This window comes from Cherax quadricarinatus, chromosome 91 (genome assembly GCF_038502225.1).
Source record: "Cherax quadricarinatus isolate ZL_2023a chromosome 91, ASM3850222v1, whole genome shotgun sequence".
Classification (NCBI taxonomy): domain Eukaryota; kingdom Metazoa; phylum Arthropoda; class Malacostraca; order Decapoda; family Parastacidae; genus Cherax; species Cherax quadricarinatus.
The window spans coordinates 5,878,738-5,904,531 of NC_091382.1; the positions used below are offsets into that span (position 1 = coordinate 5,878,738).

Here is a 25,794-nt window from a genome sequence, read left to right on the forward strand (position 1 = left end):
ACTACTGCTGCTCCAGACTGAGGGACTGACTACCTCAGTCTTACTACTTCTGCTCCAGACTGAGGGACTGACTACCTCAGTCTTACTACTGCTGCTCCAGACTGAGGGACTGACTACCTCAGTTTTACTACCGCTGCTCCAGACTGAGGGACTGACTACCTCAGTCTTACTACTGCTCCAGACTGAGGAACTGACTACCTCAGTCTTACTACTGCTGCTCCAAACTGAGGGACTGACTACCTCAGTCTTACTACTGCTGCTCCAGACTGAGGGACTGATCCCATACCAACATCTTCACTAATTCTGCTCTCCCTACATTTCGACTGAAGATGCCCGCTGAGCAGAAGAATCACTATCGTTATTATTTTTATTATTATTTTGAGAGACTAGGAGACAAGAAAATGAAGCCGTTTTCAGTGCTGGATCAAGCAGGCTGTTGGTGCTGGCAACACACACACATCACGGAACCAAGCCAGTCAAGCCTTGATAATGACAGGGTTATCCCACCTGGGCTATCCCAGCTGGGCTATCCTGGGTTATCCCAACTGGGTATCCCAGCTGGGCTATCCTGGGTTATCTCAACTGGGATATCCTGGGTTATCCCAACTGGGTTATCCCAGCTAGGCTATCCTGGGTTATCCCAACTGGGTTATCCTAGGTTATGTGGCCCGGTGGCCTGGTGGCTAAAGCTCCCGCTTCACACACGGAGGGCCCGGGTTCGATTCCCGGCGGGTGGAAACATTTCGACACGTTTCCTTACACCTGTTGTCCTGTTCACCTAGCAGCAAATAGGTACCTGGGTGTTAGTCGACTGGTGTGGGTCGCATCCTGGGGGACAAGATTAAGGACCCCAATGGAAATAAGTTAGACAGTCCTCGATGACGCACTGACTTTCTTGGGTTATCCTGGGTGGCTAACCCTCCGGGGTTAAAAATCCGAACGAAATCTTATCTTATCTTATCCCAGCTGGGCTATCCTGAGTTATATCAGCTAATCTATCCTGGGTTATCCCAGCTGGGCTATCCTGGGTTATCCAGGGTTATCTCTACTGGGATATTCTGGGTTATCCAAGCTGGGTTATCCCAGCTGGGCAATCCCAACGAAGGTCTGTATAAAAATTCTTTATGGCCTCTTGATCCAAGGGATCAAAGTTATCCTCTTCCTTGGATCAAACTTAATTACCTCCCTCCCTTCCCCCCGGCGCTGTATGACCCATGAGAGTTTGGCGCTTCTCGACTATGGTAATACAGTGAACAACAAGTGACCCAAATAAAAAAATGGTGTCATAGGCCTAAATGAATTAATGGGTAATAACACGCCTATTATGATAGGATCTATGAGGCTGTGTTAGGAGCCATGACTCGACCCTTGCGCCCTTAAATAGATAACACAGACTTTAATACGTGGCATCCGAATGTGACGCATTTCTTTAAAAATAATAATATATAACATACTATACTAATGGTACCGAGAAATTCTTTTGACAATTTTTTATTTAAAGTGAGAGCCGTTCTTAGCAAGAAATTTGCATAGGTTTGAGCGAGATAAACATAATTGTCAATTTTTTTTACATGGTATCCGAATGTGACGCATTTCCTTAAAAATAAATTATTTACAAACTATATTAATAATACCATGAAACACTATTGATAGTTTTTTTTCTAAGCAAAGGGGCTTTTACTGGTAAAAATACACGCATAGATGAAATGAATTAAAAATAAGAGTCAGAGATTATAAAGAAATGCAACCAGATGTGCCATGTAAACAAACATGGCGGGCGGGGAGGACACCACAGAGACAATTCCAGAAGTCGAAGCTGGAGTGCAAGCTATAAGTGTCTCTCATGAACCAGACACGACCACTAATATGAATCAAGACGACCCACAAATAACCCTGCTGGAAAACGGCGTGGAAGTTCACTGGGGGTTCTCCCTGCACGACCTCTACAGGATCGCTCTTAAGTTCTACAAAGGTGGGGACGACTCCAGTACCTTCACAAACTATTTATTTGCTAAATAATGAGAGGAAACACCGTCAAATTAATGTTTTTATAATATATAATGGTAGTTTTTACTTAAAGTGGATCGACTGTAAGGTTAATTGCTCTGGTTGTGGATAATTTACACTGTCGTGCAGCGCTGTGTGACCCAAGTGGGTTTAGCGCTTGTTTTTTAATAATAATACAGACTGTCGTGCTGGTGAGGGGCTCTTGATCCAGGGAATTGGATCTGGGCTCCAATTCCCTGAGTTAAGCCTGAATTCAGTCTTCCACTTCCTCTCCCACAGGCGCTGTATAATCCCTATGGGTTTAGCGCTCCCCCATAATAATAATACAGGCCGTCATAATTTATTAAAATATCAAGAATTATTAATAATAAAGTTTTCGGTTATTCATTATTACTATTATTATCAAAAGAAGCACTAAACCTACAAGGGTCATGTAGCTGGTTATTCTTCAGCTTTATTTATTTTTGGTAAAGCCTCATTAAGGTTGTGCTGGTCAGTCCTGGTCTTCATATTTCAGGTGATTAATTTTTTGTCAATGCAACATTGTGTATTAGAATACTAAAAAAAATATATAAAACATTTTTTCCGTTCATATTGCCTGTTTATTAATCGATTAGTTTTTTGTCAGTGCAGCACTGTAATGGAGTGTTAAAAAAATTTTTAAAGTGGATATTTTGTACATTGCACAAAAAGAAGGGAAGGCTGTCCCTAGAATGCTATTTTTTTTTTTTATATACATTGTAAAAGATATTTTGTATATTGCAGAAAAAGAAGGGAAGGCAGTCCATTTTGGGTACGCTGAGAAATGTGCCCTAGTCGGACTGAGTCAGCAAGTGACACACGGCCCCTATGATCAAGTGTCTTCACCACCTGTTGGTGTCCTTGATGTTGTGGGTAAAGACAGAAGGTACGACTCGTCATAGATAATGGATATAATAATAATCTTTATTTCAGCATGATACAATGTTTGTATAAAGGAGAACGACATTTGGGTGTACAAACCGAAAGCTTCTATGTATACAGAGCATTTTCTGCAAACTTAAGACTAACTTGAGATAAATAAGGCAATGACAAGTAATTTTGTTCATACAGTCACAAGGGTCATGCAGTGATGAAGCATCAGAATGTAGTGGGAATTTGTTGATGAATTTAGGAAACTCACATTAAGACTGAACCCCAGTATAGAGAGGAACTGTATTAATAATAATAATAATAATAATAATAATAATAATAATATCTATTTCTACATGTACAAGGTATACAGACCATAGTTGACGTCAATGACATACTACTATATAGAAAGGTGTTTGTTATGCAGAGCATTTCTGGCAAATTAGTTCAGTTTTGTTCCCAGGATGCGACCCACACCAGTCCACTAACACCCAGGTACCTATTTTACTGCTAGGTGAACGTGGAAACTCATGCTAAATCTTAAGTAACATTTAAGCATTAGGATTACTATGCCTGAAATATATTGCATAGTTAGTGGCTTTCTTTTTTTTTCTTAACACTGTTGTATAACATGTAAACTACATTATTTGTACGACAAAGAAAAATTGCATTGTACTATGTATACATGTACATATTTTGATCTCCATCTGAAATCTTCCTTAGATGTAGAAGCAGAGCTGGATTAAGATTTTGTAGACCTCTGGGGTAGAGGTACTGTGAGGCCCCCAGTGATATATTCAAATGGGAAAAGTTAATCACAACCTTCAAGAGTTCATCATGAATGTGATGTAATAACATACTATAAACTTACAGCAGTACTGTGAACACTTTTCACTATCTTTGGAGGCCCTGAAGCTGGCAGAGGCTCCGGACATGCAGCACCTGGAGGCCCTCCAACTGGCTGAAGACCCTGGGCTGCAGCCCCTAGGGGCCCTCCAGCTGTCAGAGGCCCCTGTGCTGCAGCCCAGGGCCCTCTGTACACAGGGCTGCCTTAATGCAGCCCTGTGTACAAGAAGAGTACGCAAGTCTGGGTTTATAAAAGGGCAGATACAACGGGTCACATATGTGACCCGTTATATCTGCCCTCAACATACACATGACTCTTAGATTTGCCCCTGTATAAACCCAGACTCACTCTCTTGTGCATCTGAAGATCTCAGCTGAAGGTCATAATATACAGTCTACAGTAACTTGTATTTCTCGAAGTCATTTTCTAGCTCATGTTTGGATGTGTTTTATTTTTTTGTTTTGTTTTGTTTTGTTTTTTACATAGATCAATTTTATAGACTAAGATGTGCTATCCTACCTCAGGTCCTTGCAAAGCCCCGCTCTATCTGAGGTATACTACCACCCCCTCAGGATGCCACCCATAACAATCTACTAACACCCAGGTACCTACTTACTGCAAGGTGAACAGGGACAGCAGATGTAAGGACACATACCCAACCTTTCCACCTCTGCTGGGGATCGCATCCCAGACACTCAGTAAAGCAAGAACAACAGTAAATTAAAATTGTCTTCTTCAGATTGGCATGGCAGACAAATCGGATATAAATTAAGTAAAAGGACACAGATGCAATTTGCGGTATTTTATTGTGGCAATGTTTCACTCTCCAGGAGCTTTGTCAAGACGTTTCGGCTTGATAAAACTCCTGGAGAGCAAAATGTTATGTCTTTTTACCTAACATTTTGTCAGTAATTTTACCATTGTTAGTAAATCAGATACATGATTGTCCTCCAATCAGATAATTGTTCTCCAGTCATATGCAGCCTCTCCTCACTTAATGACGGAGGTCCGTTCCTGAGACCACTTCATTAAACGAATTTCTCGCTAGGATAGGGTCATACTATAATCGTAGTGAGTTTGTATCAACCATCATTGATATTGTTTTAATGTCACCTTGCATCATTTATGACATTTCTGGTATATTTTTAAATGTTCATACTGTAGTGTACTGTATATTGTAATAAACAGAATAGAGGAAATCAGCTCTAATATACGTACATTGTTTAGGTATGAATACTGGTCAGAGAGCCGGTCATCACTCCGAGGCGTTGGTAAACGACTACTTTGCTAAGTGAGGAGAGGCTGTATATGACTATCCTCCAGTGAGATACATCATTGTTCTCCAATCAGATACATAATTTTCCTCCACAGATTAGCATGGCAGAATTTAGGATCCATGAGTAGAGAAGAAGCCAAGCAGCAATTTATAGACAAGTTGAGCGACATGGTGCCAACTTTCCGTCCCTATGTTGAGGCTCTATGGGCAGACAAACTGGAGAAGGAAAGACAAGCGTATGTGAAAAACTAAGAATTTTTTACAATACAGGTACAACATTGATTTTCCAGACACTGATGGTCCGGAACCATACAAATTTACGAGCAGGAACTTGAAATTCTTGCTGCAGTGTATTTATCACCAAACTGTATGTCACCTATCTAAACCCAAGATCAAGGAATACTGCATTCTCTAAAGGCAGAAAAATTAGTAATCCAGAAAGGCTTTGGAACCAAAGGTCCAGAAAATCAATGTTGTACCTGTATTTTCCATTTTGCCGGGAACAATGGGCTAGTAACCCCATCTCTTGTATAAATTACTAAATTTAAAAATAAAAATTTTCCACTTTTCTTTTTAGGTCACCCTGCCTTGGTGGGATATGGCTAATTCATTGAAAAAAAAAAATTAATTTTTGTTTTTAACGTTTCTTTGGCAGCATAATTTAGGGAAATTTTGTCTTTGTGATAAATTACCTTAAAAAAATTATTATACCTAGGCTAAGAAATATTGTGCAAATGTGATTTAGTGTGTGAAATTGTTTGTGGTACTCGTTGGGATTTGCCAAAACCGTAAGGGTCACACTAATGCCTGTGGAGTGTAAGGTAATCAAGTTTGATCTGAGGAGGGAGCAAAGGTAGATTCAGTTTCATTAATCAAGAACCTTTTACCAGCATCAAGGTAGACCTCCCTTCAAGGATGAGGATAAAATTTAGATACGAGATACAGAGATCAACTCGTCTCAGTGAAGTAGTACTTTAACCTCACTACCATGAGGACATGTTCCAGACCTCTTGTTCCTCTAATAAGTAATGTGTAACACAGCTTTATTAAGCTCCACTACATGGTACAATCATTTTATAAATGTAATAAAAAAAGTACATATCAAACTGAATGAGGTATGGAAAGGCTTCATAATCACTACTCTTCAGTTTTCAATTCATGTTTTTAATCACATGAAAAATTTAATTATATACATGAGCTGTATAATAAATCTGACAATGTAGTGTCTGTGTAAGCTGTACTGCATATAAAGTTTTAATATATTGTATCCAGATATGCAATAGTATTAATCTAAATTTATGTGTTGTTTTATCAATTGGGGTACACATGGGCTTTCTAACAGACACGAAATATAATTTTGTTTACACACTGGCTGTCTCCGACTGAGGAAAGAGGAAATACACTCAGCATCATTCAGACAGTCTCCTTGTTGCCAGAAGTACGCTGACATGACACTTCAGATGACCCTCTGAAGTGTACCATCCCCACCCCTTCAAAGTACAGGAACTGTATTTCCATGACTCAAAACCAGTTACTCTGCATTGCTTCATGTTGTCTTGCTTGCAAGCAGTGTCAGTGTTCAGTAGAAGCCCCATATCTGCAGATTTGGTTTCCGCAATTTCAGTTATCCACGGTTTACCGTGGCCCAAAAATAACCCTTAATTTTGCTTAATAATGGCCCCAAAGCACAAAAGTTCTCTTAAGGCAGTTCTTCAAGGCCTAAGAGAAACCATGAAGTGCTTCCCACCAGTGAAAAAGTGCTAATTCTCCACTTATTGTGCGTAATTTGTCAATTAAACTTTATCATGGGCATGTATGTAAATGAAAAACATATACAGTGGACCCCCGGTTAATGATATTTTTTCACTCCAGAAGTATGTTCAGGTGCCAGTACTGACCGAATTTGTTCCCATAAGGAATATTGTGAAGTAGATTAGTCCATTTCAGAACCCCAAACATACACGTACAAATGCACTTACATAAATACACTTACATAATTGGTCGCATTGGGAGGTGATCGTTAAGTGGGGGTCCACTGTATAGGGTTCACTGCTATCTGTGGTTTTGGGTATCCGCAGCACATCTTCGAACTTATTCTCCGTGGACGCAGGGGACTACTGTATGTGTATGGGGATGCAAACAGCATATGTGAGACTATTTTGGAAGTACAGTGGGTGGATCATGGCATAATTGTATACACAAGTGGCAGATACAAGGGTCAGGTTGGGAATAATAGCACAATACTGCACAGTGGTCATGACTCTGGGACCAGCTCATGGATCACAGCATAGCTGATTTAAACATGAAACCAGATTTTAGACATGTGTAACCAGCTGATTTAGAGATATGAGACGAGATGATTTTGACATGTGAAACCAGATGATTTAGACGAATGAAATGAGATAATTTAGACATGTGAAAACAGATGATTCAGCCATATGAAATGAGGTAATTTAGACACTTGAAACCACATTTTAGACCTATGAAACCAGATGACTTAGACATAAAACCAGATAAGGGTTACGATATAATGGTTTTAAATTTATTTATTTTTTATTTTATTATCACACTGGCTGATTCCCACCAAGGCAGGGTGGCCCGAAAAAGAAAAACTTTCATCATCATTCACTCCATCACTGTCTTACCAGAAGGGTGCTTTACACTACAGTTTTTGAACTGCAACATTAACATCCCTCCTTCAGAGTGCCGGCACTGTACTTCCCATCTCCATTTAACCTTGATATATTGTTATAAACCATTGTCTTTTCACTTCTTCTTTGGCCCTTCAATAGATATTCCTTTATATTGGTGAAAGGCTTATGATCCACTGAATTAAAGTTACCCTCCCCTTCCTTGGCTCAAACCTCATTACTAATGCCTTCACAAATTTGTGGAGGTTACACTAATAGAGGTCTTGTAAATTCAGATTTTTATTTCTCATACATAAATATAGCTTACATATACAGGAGGGCCCCCGCTTTACAGCGCTTCACTTTATGGTGTTTCGCTGATGCAGCGGTTTTCAGTTATACTCATTCTTCATTTATTCAGACTTCCTACAATAAATATATTCACCACTCACTATAAGATAAAGACAAAAATGTTTTTAAGGTAAGTAATGTGTGAACTGTATATGGATTTTTTAGGCCTAGCTTTATTGCTTACTTAATGTATGATAGTGTAAGCATGTTATCAGGCTTTTATATTCACTTGGAAGTGTAAAAGGGCAATGTTTTGCTTCATAGCAGTAGCCTGGAACCTAACATGCTGTATTAATGGGACTCTACAGTAGCCCAGAATGGGACCTTACAATAGCCTTGAACCTAACCTGCTGTGTAAGTGGGACCCTCCTGTATTTCAGTATGCACTGTACAATTTTTGTTCTGTAAAAGTTAGCTGAAGTCAAAGTTTTATTTCCTCGTGAGACAGTATTTGTACAATGATGGAGTGAATGATGAAAGTGTTTCCTCTTTTAAAGGTCACCCTGCCGATGTGCTAATAAAAAATAATTACGTACATTTATTATTTGATGCAAATGTTATCATTTTTTAATAGGAGAGAAGAAGAAGAGAGGCAGAGGGAAGAAGAAGAAAGAAGAAAAATAGAAGAGGAAGAACAGCGGAAGGAGGAGGAAGAAAGAAAAAAACAGGAGCAGACGAAGTAATTATCTTGTCCATGTTATTGTACCCCTAAACACAAACCGAGACTACTACTATGTGTTATTACTGTTACAATTACTACTAATATTACTGCTGTTATTACTACTGCTGTTACACTCAGGGTGTGGGAGTATGACCACAGGTGGATTTCCCACACCTCTACCCCACCACACAATGTACCCTTGTTTACACAATTATTTTTACTAATATTTTTAAATGTATGAATATTGACTGTGAACATTGGCCCTTATATCATGCAGTACTCCAGTTACATTTCTCTTGTATACATTTCTCTTGTATATATTTAAGAAAAATTGTCAAAATGTTAGTCTTTGTGGGTGAAAATAGGGATGGGTTCTAAGATTGAAAGTTCATCCTTTTTATCTATGTTTTTCAAACTACAGTAGTTCCCCAATATCTGTGGGCGATATGTTCCGAGCCCTACCGTAGATAATGGTGAACACTGTATGAAATTTTTCGTTTACATACCTATGATAGTTTAACTGATAAATTATGCATGAAAAGTCAAGAATTGGCACTTTTTAACTGATGGGAGTCACTCCACTGCTTCTCTTAGGCTTTGAAAAACTGATACCGTTACTACCTTTGTGCTTTAGGGCCATTATTTAGTAAAATTTTTATTTTCGAGCCATGGTAAACAGCGGATAACTGAAACTGCGGAAACCGAGCCCACGGATACAGGGATTTTACTGTACATAAAAAAAAGTTATCGAAATGTTATTCCTTTTGGGTGAATATAGGGTTGGGTTCTAAGACTAAATTATTATTATTATTATTATTATCACACTGGCCGATTCCCACCAAGGCAGGGTGGCCCGAAAAAGAAAAACTTTCACCATCATTCACTCCATCACTGTCTTGCCAGAAGGGTGCTTTACACTACAGTTTTTAAACTGCAACATTAACACCCCTCCTTCAGAGTGCAGGCACTGTACTTCCCATCTCCAGGACTCAAGTCCGGCCTGCCGGTTTCCCTGAATCCCTTCATAAATGTTACTTTGCTCACACTCCAACAGCACGTCAAGTATTAAAAACCATTTGTCTCCATTCACTCCTATCAAACACGCTCACGCATGCCTGCTGGAAGTCCAAGCCCCTCGCACACAAAACCTCCTTTACCCCCTCCCTCCAACCCTTCCTAGGCCGACCCCTACCCCGCCTTCCTTCCACTACAGACTGATACACTCTTGAAGTCATTCTGTTTCGCTCCATTCTCTCTACATGTCCGAACCACCTCAACAACCCTTCCTCAGCCCTCTGGACAACAGTTTTGGTAATCCCGCACCTCCTCCTAACTTCCAAACTACGAATTCTCTGCATTATATTCACACCACACATTGCCCTCAGACACGACATCTCCACTGCCTCCAGCCTTCTCCTCGCTGCAACATTCATCACCCACGCTTCACACCCATATAAGAGCGTTGGTAAAACTATACTCTCATACATTCCCCTCTTTGCCTCCAAGGACAAAGTTCTTTGTCTCCACAGACTCCTAAGTGCACCACTCACTCTTTTTCCCTCATCAATTCTATGATTCACCTCATCTTTCATAGACCCATCCGCTGACACGTCCACTCCCAAATATCTGAATACGTTCACCTCCTCCATACTCTCTCCCTCCAATCTGATATTCAATCTTTCATCACCTAATCTTTTTGTTATCCTCATAACCTTACTCTTTCCTGTATTCACCTTTAATTTTCTTCTTTTGCACACCCTACCAAATTCATCCACCAATCTCTGCAACTTCTCTTCAGAATCTCCCAAGAGCACAGTGTCATCAGCAAAGAGCAGCTGTGACAACTCCCACTTTGTGTGTGATTCTTTATCTTTTAACTCCACGCCTCTTGCCAAGACCCTCGCATTTACTTCTCTTACAACCCCATCTATAAATATATTAAACAACCACGGTGACATCACACATCCTTGTCTAAGGCCTACTTTTACTGGGAAATGTTAGTAGTTTTTGCCCATGTTTTTCAAAGTATGTAATGTACAATACTACAGATTGTATGCTACATTAAAGTATATGTCTTCTGAAGCCAAATATCATGTACGAGCTTGTTAAAAGAATTGACATGATAAGATTATAGCAGAATGCTTCAAGACTATTTTTTTTTTTTCCATACTTTTGTCATAGCTGCTCCATATGCCTTTTACTTGGAATTAAAAAATATAGTACAGTGGACCCTCGACCAACGATGGCATTAACGATAAATCCGACTAGCGATACATTTTAACGCAAAAATTTTGCCTCGACTAGCGCTAAAAAACTTGACCAACACTATTCGTTCCTTCTGAGATGCGTCCACTTCTGGCCAGTGTTTACAAGCCAGTCAACCACAGCGGTCGCTTCCAAGCATACAATCGGAACATTTCATATTATCACAGCCTTTTTAGTGATTGCACCTGCAAAATAAGTCACCATGGGCCCCAAGAAAGCTTCTAGTGCCAACTCTACAGCAAAAAGGGTGAGAATTACTATGGATATGAAGAAAGAGATCATTGCTAAGTATGAAAGTGGAGTGCGTGTCTCCGAGCTGGCCAGGTTGTACACAAAACCCCAATCAACCATCGTATGTTTTCGAAACTGAGACCGCATGTACTCGAAGATGTTGAGAGACTGTTATTGGTGTGGATAAACGAAAAACAGATAGCAGGAGATAGCATCTCTCAAGCGATCATATGTGAAAAGGCTAGGAAGTTGCATGACGATTTAATTAAAAAAAATGCCAGCAACTAGTGGTGATGTGAGTGAATTTAAGGCCAGCAAAGGTTGGTTTGAGAGATTTAAAGGGAAGGGAAATAACCCCGGAAAAGGACTTGCCACCTCAAGTGCTAATGGAAGGGGATTCCCCTTCTAAACACTAAGACCATCAACACTCTCCCCTCCTCCCATCCCATCAATCATCACCAGATCTTCAATAAAGGTAAGTGTCATGTAACTGTGCATGTCTTCTTCAGTTTGTGTGTATTAAAATTAATATTTCATGTGGTAAAAACAATTTTTTTTTCATACTTTGGGGTGTCCTACACGGATTAATTTGATTTCCATTATTTCTTATGGGGAAAATTAACTTGACTAACGATAATTTTGACTAACGATGAGCTCTCAGGAACGGATTAATAGCGTTAGTCGAGGGTCCACTGTATTACAAACTTTTATAAATATATACTGTATAAAAACTGAAGATTAACCAATGAATTGAACTAAGGCGACAGATCCAGGAGGCCCTAAACCAGCAGACGTACGAACAGTTCCGCAAGTATGCTGAGCAGCAGTTCCCCGGCAATCCTGAACAAGTGAGCACTGGCTTAGGGGCGTCACTGTACAATAAGTCCTCGACTTAGAGACACGATGAGAATTTTCTGTTTTCTATATCATTATACACAATAAAGACGGTCCTCAGTGTGTTCCTAAGTTGAGGACTTACTGTATCGGTGGGTATCAGCACCTCAGATTGAGTATAAGTAATGCCAGAAATTTTGATATCCCATTACTAGAAGATAAATTGCTGTTAATATTTTAATTTATAGTTTTGAAAATTTTTGTTTTTTGTCTTAATTACCAGTACTAATTTTTAAGAAGTTTCTATAGGCCTTGTTTCATTAGCTCTTCTGCAGTGCTCCTTTTTTTCTCTCTTTCTTACACTACCTCCACTACTACTACTACTGCTACTATTACTACTAATATTACTATTGCCTTGCTAACACTCCACTCTCTGACTCTTGTGTCACTACTAATACTTCCTTACCACTTCTGCCACTGTTGCACTACTTACTACTACTACTGTTTCCAGTACTTCAAACTTTATTCTGCTACCTTCTTTGTTCTCCAGTCCCTGCCCCGTCTCATGTATACAGACACTTCTCACTTAACAACCTACCTGTTTAACAACCACATGGACTTACGTCCAGCTCTTCATCCAGTTGGTTGAAGTGAAAGATATTGAAGAATTATTGGAATATGTTGAGGGAGGGCTTACTAATGAAACTTTAATAGAGTTGAAAGTGCAACAGCACTTGTAAGATGAAGAATAAGAGGAAAGAATTGAAGAAGTATGGAATGGAACTCAGTTCTTAAGTGACGAGTGCTTGTATATACTAGCTCCCTTCCCTTCGTGCGACTGAAACATCATAAGTTTCTTTCTCTGTTATGCTATCACCCAAGACACATAGTTCTTTAGCTTTAGGTATCATTCTAAACTGCTCCATTTTGCCATTTATATGAAAGGGAATAAGGAAAAGAAAATAGATTTGGGCATATGAAAGCCACTGAGCAAATTTCCAACAAAATCCTATTCTAACTCTGGTTTTCAATCTAAGTACCATCTGCCAGGTACAGGTGCTCTTCAACTTACAATGGTTCAACTTAAGATATTTCAAGTTTACGATTGTTCAAAAGCACTTACTTTTGAGGTAAAATTTAAGATAATTACCCAGCATGAACACAGCAAGTCCATCACTTGTATTCATTCATTTACTTTTCATTACTGGTATTTAGTTACAGTAATGATCTGTATATTTACTTGTTTATTTATTTATTTACTTATTTGCATATATTCATATTTGACTTACAATATTTTTGACTTACATGGGATTTGTCAGAACATAACCCCATCATAAGTCAAAGAGCACAAAAATAACCATCTTTACAGATGAAAGTAAATTATATGTTAGTGGGAATGGCATGAATGTGTTACAGGAAATATGTTATCATTTTATTCATAGTGCAGTAGTCCCCCCATATCTGCAGGGGATACATTCCAATACCTACTGTGGATACCCGGGATCATGGATAATAGCGAATCCTATACACCTACCATCCGACTTACGACCGTGTTTTTTATGCCGAATTTCTGGGAAATAAACAACTATTTGTGTTGTACACAGTGGTTATCCTAAACCTTACAGTATAAAATACAGTACTAACAGCATAAAAAGTAAAGTAAAACATGAAATACCAAAATAAAACAATAAAATAATGTCATTACAAAAATGTTTTGTTGATATTCAGTAGTAAAGTTCGACTTACGACCATTTCAGCCAGTTTCTCAGAACCGAACTCGGTCGTAAGTCGGATGGTAGGTGTATATGAATCATGTTTCATTTACATACCTTTGATAAAGTTTAATTGAAGAATTATGTGCAGTAGGTTAAGAATTAGTACTTTTTCACTGATGGGAAGCACTTCCTGGTTTCTCTTAGGCTTTGAAGAACTGTCACCATTACTACTTTCGTGCTTTGGTGTCATTATAAATCAAAATTAAGGGTTATTTTCGGGCTACAGTAAAGTGTGGATAACTGAAACCATGGAAACCAAATCCGCAGATATTGGGGTTCTACTGTATATTAGTTATTCAGTACAATACTAATATTTTATAAACATTGCAGCAAGCAGTGTTGATCAGACAGTTGCAAGATCAGCATTATCAGCAGTACATGCAGCAAGTCTACCAACAGCAGCTTCTCCTGCAACAACAACAGCAGCAGCAGCACCAGCTGCAGCAACAGCACCAAGACCTATCTTCAGAAGTAATGGAAGAAGTATGCAAGACTTAATTTATACACCAGCATGCTTTGCAGAAATAAGTAACAGTTTGTGTAGGTTTTACTAAGGACTGAATCAGTGGCCTTGTATTTCTAAGTTGTACCTTCACCAACTTAGCCACATCAAGTTCAGTTAGCTGGAGGTGAAGGTGAGAAGAACAATGTCTACACTCTGGAGGAGGAGTGGGGATGTTACAGTTGAGAGGGTCATCTATGATAAGACAGCTGTTGAATGAGTGATGAGCGAGTGAATTTCCTTTTCTGTGGGTCATCCTGCAGGTGGTAGATGGCCAGTGTGTTAACCCTTTAACTGTGTCCGAAATACAGTAAGTCCTCGGCTTACAAACATGTTGGGGACCTCCTGAATTGTGTATAATGATATTATACACAAAAATGATGATATGCATATTACAAAAGATTCTCAATGTGCTGGTACTGTGTCTGACATACTAGTATGCACCATTTTTTGTACCCTCTTTTCTGCCACCTGCCAATATTTTTTGCCTCATTGCAACACCTTGGGTCTTCTATTTATACATTTGGAAAAGTAAAAATTAAGGCCAACAGGGTCCACAAAATGTATCATGGTTAAATACTCAGGGGATGACTGCATGTCCAAGTCACTAGCAAAAGTCAACTAAGGAACCAGGATTTGTTGTTTCACCACCAGCTTCCCTACCAGCAAACAAGGTGTGCAAGTTGCTCAAAGATGACTTACTCAGTCCAAATTTATTGCAACTTAATGATACTAAGTGGAATAATTCAGCCACAAATCACACTAGGTATATAACCCAAGGATAACCCAGTAAAGCCAGACCATGTGAATAATTTCCATGTTTTGACGAGTATTACACTGTGAAACAATTGTTATAAGGTATTCCTTGTACATATTAGAAAACTAAAATAAAAAAAAAAAGAAAAGCCAGTCTTACTGTACATATGCCATATATGTATATACTATATAGATTATTCTTAATGAATCAATGTTTGAAGTGCTAAAACACCTTGAAACACATCTAATATATAAAATTAGTATATATAGCATTAACCCTTTTAGGGTTGGAACCCCTGAGTTGAAACTTGCTCTCAGGGTCGGAGAATTTTTTTTGTGAAATATGGAAATCCTTTTCTGAAGGTAATGATATCAAAAGTATGAAATTTGATGGAAAGTATATGAAATTACACTCTTGCAAAGTTATCAGTCTCGGTAATATTTACACAGTAATTTCACCCACTTCGAGCCCTATTTTCAGTTACCTTTTTTTTTCTATTGTTCCAGTCGACTGAACTCGTAGCTATTTTGCTAGTACAGTGGACCCCCGGTTAACGATATTTTTTCATTCCAGAAGTATGTTCAGGTGCCAGTACTGACCGAATTTGTTCCCATAAGGAATATTGTGAAGTAGATTAGTCCATTTCAGACCCCCAAACATACACGTACAAACGCACTTACATAAATACACTTACATAATTGGTTACATTGGGAGGTGATCGTTAAGCGGGGGTCCACTGTATTCCTTTTAACTATTGAGTACAAAATAACATCCACTTACCTATTTTAACTACCCATAAAATGATCAGAAATCTGTAATTTGGCCAATTTCACACAAAAATAAAAAAATTACCAATTCAAAAATAGAATCCAGAATAATCAGTGTAAACATTCCTAGCACTAAAAAAAAAACATTGCCTCTGTTCATTAGTTAGGTCTCTAGGCCTCTACTGTATTACACTTGCTTTCCATTTTGAATTTTTATTCAGACATAAAATAGAAAATTTACTGCTACGCAGACTACTGCATTGTAGTAATAATTGTATAAATAATGTCAGCACAACAAGTTGGACACGTACTTGACTAGTGACATAATTGCATACTCTGGAATACGTATTGTAAAAAATAAAAATCAAACATTTCCGCTACTTTTGGCCCTGAGAGCAATGAAAATCATCTCTATTTCCAGTCTATCGAATGAGACGAAGAAACAGAATACAACCATTAAAACCATACAAAAATAGACCACAAAATTGCCGTTTTATAGCAAAAACACGGTTGCAATTTTTTCCTATGCACTACATGCTGCAGGATTTTTTTTTGATATGATGCACACTTACTGCATAGACTCATTCTCTTGTATCTAGGCCCAAATTTACCATCACAGTGTATCTGAGAGAGCTGAGCTCATGGCGTAGTACTACGGCATGAACAGCGATCTCAAAGCCATGGTATAACAGGATTCACCCCAAATGTTAAACATTAAAAGCAATTAAAAAATAATAGGAAAACAATCAGCGTCAGTAATTGTAAATTGTAAACATCGTAAAACGTAAACATCGCTGTTGATTATTGATCATTTTTTCTTCAGCACGCCATAAAATCCTAAGTTTATATCAGATTCTGCTCATTTTATTCTTATTCAATTCAGAAAAATGAACTCTTTCGAACTCTTAAGAAAAAAATTTTTTTTTTTTTTTTTTCCAAAATCTTCCCACACACACACAAATTTTTTTTCCATGGTCCCCAACAGTTAAAAGGTTAAAAAGAATGCAAGCAGAACCATAAAATATATAAATTTAGCAAATATCTATCAACAAAATATTTGTCCTCAGGCCAGCAACAAGAGCGTAACAGAAGGAGGTGAGGAGAGTCCTGTACCAGCAGAGAATGGTCATGACTCAGACGCTGGTGAGGACTCTGATGATGATGATGATGGTAAGGCAGAGTTACAGGTAGTGACAATGGTGATAAAGGCAGAGTTATAGGTAGTGACAATGATGGTAAAGGCAGAGTTACAGATAGTGAAAATGGTGGTAAAGGCAGAGTTACAAGTAGTGACATTGATGGTAAAGGCAGAGTTACAAGTAGTGACATTGATGGTAAAGGCAGGGTTACAGGTAGTGACAATGATGGTAAAGGCAGAGTTACAGGTAGTGACAATGGTGGTAAAGGCAGAGTTACAGGTAGTGACAATGATGGTGAAGGCAGAGTTACAAGTAGTGACATTGATGGTAAAGGCAGAGTTACAGGTAGTGACATTGATGGTAAAGGCAGAATTACAGGTAGTGACAATGATGGTAAAGCCAGAATTACAAGTAGTGTATAGTAGTCACCCCCATCCTCTGTATCTGTGAGGGATATATACCAAGTCCTACCATGAATACCCAAAACCGCAGATAGTAGTGAACCCCCATAAGTCATTTTTCATTTACATACATACTTAGGATAAAGTTTGATAAATTTTGCACAAGAAGTGGAGTATTGGCACTTTTTCACTGGTGGGAAGCATTTCACAGCTTCTCTTAGGCTTTGAAGAACTTCCAGCATCACTACTTTTGCACTTTGAGGCCATCATTAAGCAAAATTAAGTGTTATTTTTGGCCGTGGTGAACCATGGAAACCGGGGTCTGTGGCCAGGTGGCACAGCTCTTGCTTCACATGGTGAGGGTCCGAGTTTGATTCCTGGCAAGGGTGTAATCATCGGGCACGTTTCCTTACACTGGTTGTCCGTGACTGGTGTGGGTCACATCCTGGGACAAAATTGACCTGATTTGCCTGAAATGCTCTGCATAACAAGGGGCTTTCTGTATAGTAATATGTTATTGATGTCAGCTAGGCCTGTATACCTTCTACATGTACTTGTGGAAATAAGATATTATAATGCTACATAAATTTTTATATAGCATTTTATGTAGCATTATACATGATACAATCCTGCATTTACTACTCACAGCATGGTATAATGTAACATATAATCACCACTTCCAACTGACCACCACATCTCTGCACACCAGGTCATGTTACCATCTTTGACAGTCATCTTGTATGTCACAGTAATCCGTCTCAATTGCCATGTTAGTTGCAGCAACCTGGTAATCACGTGTAGATTACATGCATTTACTGTCCACTAAGTTCACATACCTGGAGGAGTTGAAGATTGAGACACTTATGCAGCATATGGGAATCTTTATTCCCATATGCTGCATAAGTGTCTCAGTCTTCAACTTGTCGGTTTTTCAAACCATTCATCACATACCTGGAGGAGGTTTGGGAGTCAGTGCCTCCATGACCCAGTCCTTGAGTAGGAAATTATTTTTTACACTGACCTCTAAATCCATGGTGGATTACTGCAAATTTTCATTAAACTTATTTACCTCCCATTCACCACATTATTTCCCTTATGGGTTTATCTCTTCTTCAAGAAAGTAACAGTCTTCCATCATTTTTGTAACAAGCCTCTCTTTGTACTAATTCTAATATTTTTGTTGCCTCTCTTTTGTAATAATACATAATTTAAATTTGCCTTTCAAAATAACCTGTGTCTGATCTTAAGTAGACTGTGAAAATTAGAATTAGTCTTCCTGAAATTCTCATGCATGTTAGTGACTTTCTTTGTGCTTTCAATATTTCAATCACTTGTAAACTAAACTTTGTAACTCCACGAAGAAAGCCGTTTATTACCATAATTTCACACTTGATAATAATTAATAATTGCATATTTCAGATTCGTGCCAAAATATTGCTCCAGCTTCCATGTGGACAAGACGAGATATACAAGACTTCAAGGAGTCTATCAGGCGTGAGGGCGGAGACTCCGTCATTAAAGTTGGACATGGAGAGACTGTTACCGTGAGCTGTTTTCTCTGCAGTTCTTTCTCTTTTGTGCAACACTTTCACAAAAGAGAAAGTGTTTGAAAATGAAAAACTTTATAAAGTTTTTTTTTTAACACTTTTTTAAGTGTTGCTTGTTTTTGAACATTTTCGTGAAAGTTTTTTTAGTCTTTTTCTGTTTCATAAATATGGTTCTTTTTTTGGGCCACCCTATGCTGGTGTGTTAAAAAATAAATTACAGTAAACCCTCAATTTAAAAAATCTATATTTAATTGGCTTCACAAATACTAGACAACATCCAGTGGGGTCATGCGATTGAGAAGTGATGGATGAGGTTTGTTTACAGATTTATCTGACATTACATTCATGGCAAAAAAAAACTATTCTTGATTTAAAACCGATAGCCCTCATCCCTCTAATTTCCCAGGTTCTGTAGGACCCTTTTTTTTTAATATTTTCTCATAAATAATAAACTGAAAGATGGGTAGAAATTTGTTGCAGTTTATGAACTGTAGTATTGGCACACCTCTTGCAAGAAAATATTGGATTGAGTGATGATGAAAGGGTTTCTTCTTGTTTTGGATCACCTTTCCATTGTGGGAAACGATCGGCATGTTAAAAGATGCATTATTTTTGTATCACAAAGAAATAAAAAATTAATTTGAACAATATCAGTATGCAAAAGGTCAGATTTCTAATTTGCAGTTAATTTTTATGCAGGTGCGAGTACCCACCCACGAAGACGGTACCTGCCTGTTTTGGGAGTTTGCTACAGACAGTTACGACATTGGATTTGGTGTGTACTTCGAGTGGACTAAAGACTCGAGCAATGTGGTATCAGTGCACATCTCTGAGAGTGAGGATGAAGAGGAGGAAGACTTAGAAGGTGAGTGAACCCCTATTTTACACTTGTGATTGTCAGTGCCATTGCAGTAAGTCCTTGACTTACAAACTTAGTGAGAATCTTTTGTATTGTATATATCACTATACAGTGGACCCTCGCCTAACGAACGCATCACATAACGTTAAATTCGCCTAACAATACATTTTAACGCTAACTTTTGCCTCGGCTAACGCTAAAAAACTTGCCTAACGATATTCGTTCTCGGGTACCAATTAATATCGTTAGGCGAGGGTCCACTGTACATTATATTACAGTACCCTGTGGCTGAAGCTCTCGCTTCACACGGTGAGGGTAGAAACGTTGGGTGTGTTTCTTTACACTGGTTGTCTGTGTTCCCCATCAGTAAAATGGGTGTTAGTCGACTGGTGTGGGTCAAATCCTTGGACAGAACTGACCTAATTTGCCCGAAATTCTCTGCATACTTTGTACACGTACTTGTAGAAATGGAATTATCATTATATCGCAGTACAGGTCTCCCTCAACATTCACGTTTTCAGCTTTCACGGGGTTCACACATTCGCGAATTCCCAGCCGCCAAATCATATTCAAGTTTCCCGTCACCTGCGAGTCCCTACTACCCTCCCACCGACCCCCGCAATTGGCAGCCAACTCTCCCACCACTCAGTGTAGTGAGTGTTTTGTTTGTTCATTATTTGCTATTAAACTACAGTATAAATAATGTAAACACATTCATGACTGCATATTGGAATGGCTATTTGGACAGGTATTGGACGGTGACATCATGTGTTTACTCTTGAACATAGCAAAGAATCAAACATTTCTGCTACTGCTAATAATAACAATAGTAATAATAATAATAATAATAATAATAATAATAATAATAATACGATATAATTGAAGAAGGAAATTGTACAAAAATACGAGGGAGTGGTTGACACATCGTCAGTGTGGCTTTGTTTATGCTGGAGTGAACGTTAGTCTCCCTGCTCTTCCAAACATTTCACAATAATTCATTGTTTGGTGCTTGTAGATTGAGTGCGACTGGAGTGGTTGAGGCAGTGGTAGAGGCAGTGATAGAGGCAGTGGTAGAGGCAGTGATAGAGGCAGTGATAGAGGCAGTGGTAGAGGCAGTGGTAGAGGCAGTGGTAGAGGCAGTGATAGAGGCAGTGATATTTACTAACATATATGTTATAAATAATAATAGTACATTATGAATAACATTTATTATTATTATTATAAATGTTATTAATATAAACATGTACTATTATTATTTATAACATATGTATATGTTAGTAAATACCACTGCCTCACCCACCCCAATGGAAATAAGTCACTCTGTCTGACTTTTTTGGGTTATCCTAGGTTCTCTACACATATGCTGCTATGTATGATAATTCTATGTAACTGTATTTGTGTATACCTGAATAAACTTACTTACTTACACTGCCTCTATCACTGCCTCAACCGCTGAATTATTGTGAAATGTTTGGAAGAGCAGGGAGACTAATGTTCACTCCAGCATAAACAAAGTCACACTGACGATGTGTCAACCACTCCCTCGTATTTTTGTACAATTTCCTTCTTCAATTATGTCGTATTATTATTATTATTATTATTATTATTATTATTACTATTGTTATTATTAGAAGTAGCAGAAATGTTTGATTCTTTGCTGTGTTCAAGAGTAAACACATGATGTCACCATCCAATACCTGTTCAAATAGCCATTCCAATATGCAGTCATGAATGTGTTTACATTATTTATACTGTAGTTTAATAGCAAATAATGAACAAACAAAACACTCACCACACTGAGTGGTGGGAGGGCTGGCTGCCAGTTGCAGGGGTAGGAGGGAGGGTAGTAGGGACTCGCATTGGTTGAGGAAGTGGTGGAGTCTGCGGTATTTAATAACATGTTATTAAAGCATAACATGTATATATTTAGTACAACTTACGACGTTTTCATGTATTTTATGATTGTTCATGGTTCAACAAGTTAAGCAGTATTGTATTATATTTCCCTACAATATATTGGGGCACCAAACATTCGCGATTTTTCAACATTCGCGAGGCTCTTGATCCCCTAACCCTCGCGAATGTTGAGGGACACCTGTACAGAGGTCCCCAATGTGTTCGTAAGTTGAGTACTTCCTGTAATAACAATAACAATTAAGGGGCTGGATAGAGTACAGTGGACCCCCGGTTAACGATATTTTTTCATTCCAGAAGTATGTTCAGGTGCCAGTACTGACCGAATTTGTTCCCATAAGGAATGTTGTGAAGTAGATTAGTCCATTTCAGACCCCCAAACATACACGTACAAACGCACTTACATAAATACACTTACATAATTGGTCGCAATGGGAAATGATCGTTAAGCGGGGTTCCACTGTATAAAGTTCTGATAATTATAGTGTGACTCAATTATTATTTTGATTATTACATTCATAGGGTTTAGCAGCACCTAGGGGAATAGAAGGCATTTAGACTTGATTCTAGGACTTGAAGCACAGGTCTAGTTCCAACATAAACAATACGATGAAAAAAGATAAGTTTCCCAGAAACCTTTATCCAGTAGTTCCTCCGTATCTGCAGGGGATACTTTCTAAAACCTACTGTGGATACCTGAAACTGCAGATAGTAGCAAACCCTATATTTAAGTACTTTTTCATTGACATACGTGCCTACGATGAGTTTAATTGATAAATTCTGCACAATAAGTTGAGAATTAGCACTTCACGACTACTCTTAGGCTTTGAAGAACTGTCACCAAAACAACTACTGTGCTTTTGTATCATTATTAAGCAAAATTAAGGGTTGTGTTCGGGCTAGGATAAACTGCAGAAACCATATCTGCGGATATGGCAATTCTGCTGTATTTTAAATACAGCCTCTTCTCACTTAATGATGGAGTTCCATTCCTGAGACCACGTCTTTAACCCTTAAATGGTCCAAACGTATATATACGTTTTTTTCAACATCTGAAAGTATGTACAAAAATGTAGATCTTTTTTGTTTTACATTTGAAAACGTGTAAATAAAACTTTTATCTACTTTTGTTTTTTTTGTTATATTTGGAAATGTGTAAAAAAAAGTAGATCTACTTTTGTAGCACTACGAATTTGAACGTCGATCTGTTTGGACCATTTAAGGGTTAAACGAATTCATCGCTAAGCGAGGGGCATACTTTAATGGTAGCGAGTTTGTGTCAACCATCTTTGATATTGTTTTAATGTCATCTTTGTACCATTTATAACATTTCTGGCATATTTTTAAATGTTTATACAGAAGTGTACTGTATATTGAAATAAACAGGAGAGAAAATCAGTTCTAATATACATTATTTAGGTATAAATACTGGTCAGAGAGCCTGTCGTAAGTCTGAGGTGACAATAAACGAGTACATCGCTGAGGAGAGGCTGTAGTGATGTTCTCAAAATGTTTCATCTTTCAAGTTTAGATGCAGCTAATTGTACCCATGTTGCAGGCGAGGGCGATGACATCGAACGACTGGCAGGAAGAAAGCACGAGAGCGGCAGACCAGCACAGTCGGTGATTATTCCAGTGTACCGCCGTGACTGTTACGAGGAAGTGTACGCTGGCTCTCACACTTACCCTGGTACGGGAGTTTACCTTCTCAAGTTTGATAACTCTTATTCTCTCTGGCGAAGCAAGACACTTTACTATCGTGTGTACTATACCAGGTGAGACAGAGAAGCGTAAAGCTAGAAGTACCAAGGTTATTAAATCGACACTATTGGTGTATTAGTGTAATAAGTAGCAACCTTTGTCTTTACTGAAAACTTGGATGGGGCTTGTTGCATCTTATGCAAATGGACAAATCGTTTAATTATTTTTGTAAATATAATATTTTGCTAAGCAGAAATTTAACACCAGCATTAAAAATATACAAAACTAGCCGGCTTATAGTTTGCAATATCCAAGTGTTCCACTTACAGTTTCAAGGTCCTTCCAGTGCACAAAGTGTTGCTAATATTTCAATAAAGTGTTTATATGTAAATAAGGGAACAATTCAGAACGTTATGCGATTTTTTCATGTCTTGATATATAGTAAATTCTCAGTGTAATGGACGAAAGAAATATGGAATAAAATCTGCTGGGGTCAACTGACTTAAAAATAATGGACGAAGTCCTTTGTTTATTATGGCAAAACAATCACCACAGTTGCCATTACCCGTCACTTGCTCCTCTATATTAATCCAATATGTTAAGGGTTTACAGTACTGATGTTCCATATCATTTGCTACGAATGTGTGACAGTGGATATATTCAAAGAAGTCTCCATTCTGTATGGTAGTGAGAGATGAACTTTTGTTATCTTGCCGTGTAATACAGAGATCACCGACATATGAACGAGTTGCGGTTGTCCACACTTAATGAACGAGGTGCGGAAGATGTACCATTGAGAAAATTGCAGTTACAAAGATGTTGTATTGTATTATTTATTGTATTATTTAATGTAAAATTATAGATTCCAGATTTTTCTTTTGGTCAACTATTTAGGATCTTTAACCGTAGGTTGATATGAGGTTCGTGTATGCACGTTGTTAATTACAAAAATATTTCGTGGATTCTGGCTTCACAATCTTTAAAATTTGTCTCTTGTGTCAAAATTTTTTTTTGTTGAAGCTGCACTATGTGTTAAGAAAAAGTGTATTAGAAAAAGTAATGACCCCACGTATGGGGGGTCATTACCTTTTCTAATATGTGCTACTAAACGTTTTGTTGAATTGGCAAATTTTGGTTAAAATAAAAATTCCTTAACGTGTTTCTGTACTAACTGTGGAAAGTGTTTATGAGGTATTTTTAAGTTAAAAATATTGAGTAGAAAATTAATTTTATAGCATTTTTTCAGATTTCGGTTATGTAGGTTCTTCAGGAAATGACAATTTTTTTTTCAGAGCTGTTTAAATTATTGGAAATGGAATATATGTAAATATTACAATAAGACAGACTAGGTACACAATGGTTTAAGTTAGCAAATGGTAATTTCAGCGAGACTCGACATGAAAATCTTTACGTAATGGAAAACCCACAGTGGAAGGGCCCTTGATGTAACACTGTGGTGATCCATCATGAAATGTTTTTCCCAGCTAAAAAAAAAAGAGAAAAATCTTTGAAATTGCCAACCTGGAGTATTTAACACAGCTGTGGTGGTTACTTTTATTAGCAACAATGTTTTGTCCACATGGCTTTTATTAGTCAATGACTATTGTTAACAAGACACACATGGCAAAAGGAGACCTATTGTTAATACAACATTTCACCTACACAAGGCTTTTTATCAAGTAGAGTAAATGACCAGCATAATGGACCTCGATATGGACTTTTAAAATTTTAGTCAAAATTCACTGGTTAAACAGCACTTATAATTCCTTTATCAATATTTATTGCAGTATATCTGAAAATTATGCATACAGTACTTTATTAGGTATAGAGTACTTTAATGCACTGTTTTTTACCATTTTCAACATCAATAAAGGACACTCCCTTTCCATTAGTCTCTTATATCAGACTTGTACTGTTCTTGGTAAAGATATGTGGAACTTTGTACTAATAAATAGATGTGGAACTTCATACAGCCTCTCCTCACTTAACGACAGAGTTCCTTTCCTGAGACCACGTTGGTAAACAAATTCGTTACTAAGTGAGGATCATACTATAATGGTAATGGGTTTGTGTCAGTCATCTTTGATATTGTTTTAATGTCACCTTTGCACCAATTATAACATTTCTGGTATATTATTAAATATTTATTCATATAGTCGGACTTGAGTCCTGGAAATGGGAAGTACAATGCCTGCACTTTAAAGGAGGGGTTTGGGATATTGGCAGTTTGGAGGGATATGTTGTGTATGTTTATATGTGTATGCTTCTAGACTGTTGTATTCTGAGCACCTCTGCAAAAACAGTGATAATGTGCGAGTGTGGTGAAAGTGTTGAATGATGATGAAAGTATTTTCTTTTTGGGGATTTTCTTTCTTTTTTGGGTCACCCTGCCTCGGTGGGAGACGGCCGACTTGTTAAAAAAAAAAAAAAAAAAAAAAA

The 25,794-nt window shown here is 38.0% G+C and overlaps 1 protein-coding gene across 1 annotated transcript; it reads left to right on the forward strand.

Annotated features, from left to right (window-relative positions):
• The first annotated feature begins 1,742 nt into the window (after positions 1-1,742).
• On the forward strand, positions 1,743-24,170 carry LOC128704828 (Golgi resident protein GCP60). Its single transcript, XM_070104356.1, has 10 exons — positions 1,743-1,972; positions 2,773-2,914; positions 5,117-5,257; positions 8,577-8,681; positions 11,920-12,007; positions 14,099-14,251; positions 16,862-16,964; positions 18,754-18,878; positions 19,581-19,746; positions 23,213-24,170. Exons 1-10 carry the CDS (start codon positions 1,771-1,773, stop codon positions 23,431-23,433), a joined length of 1,446 nt encoding a protein of 481 aa, XP_069960457.1. The 5' UTR covers positions 1,743-1,770; the 3' UTR covers positions 23,434-24,170.
• The last annotated feature ends 1,624 nt before the right edge of the window (positions 24,171-25,794 follow it).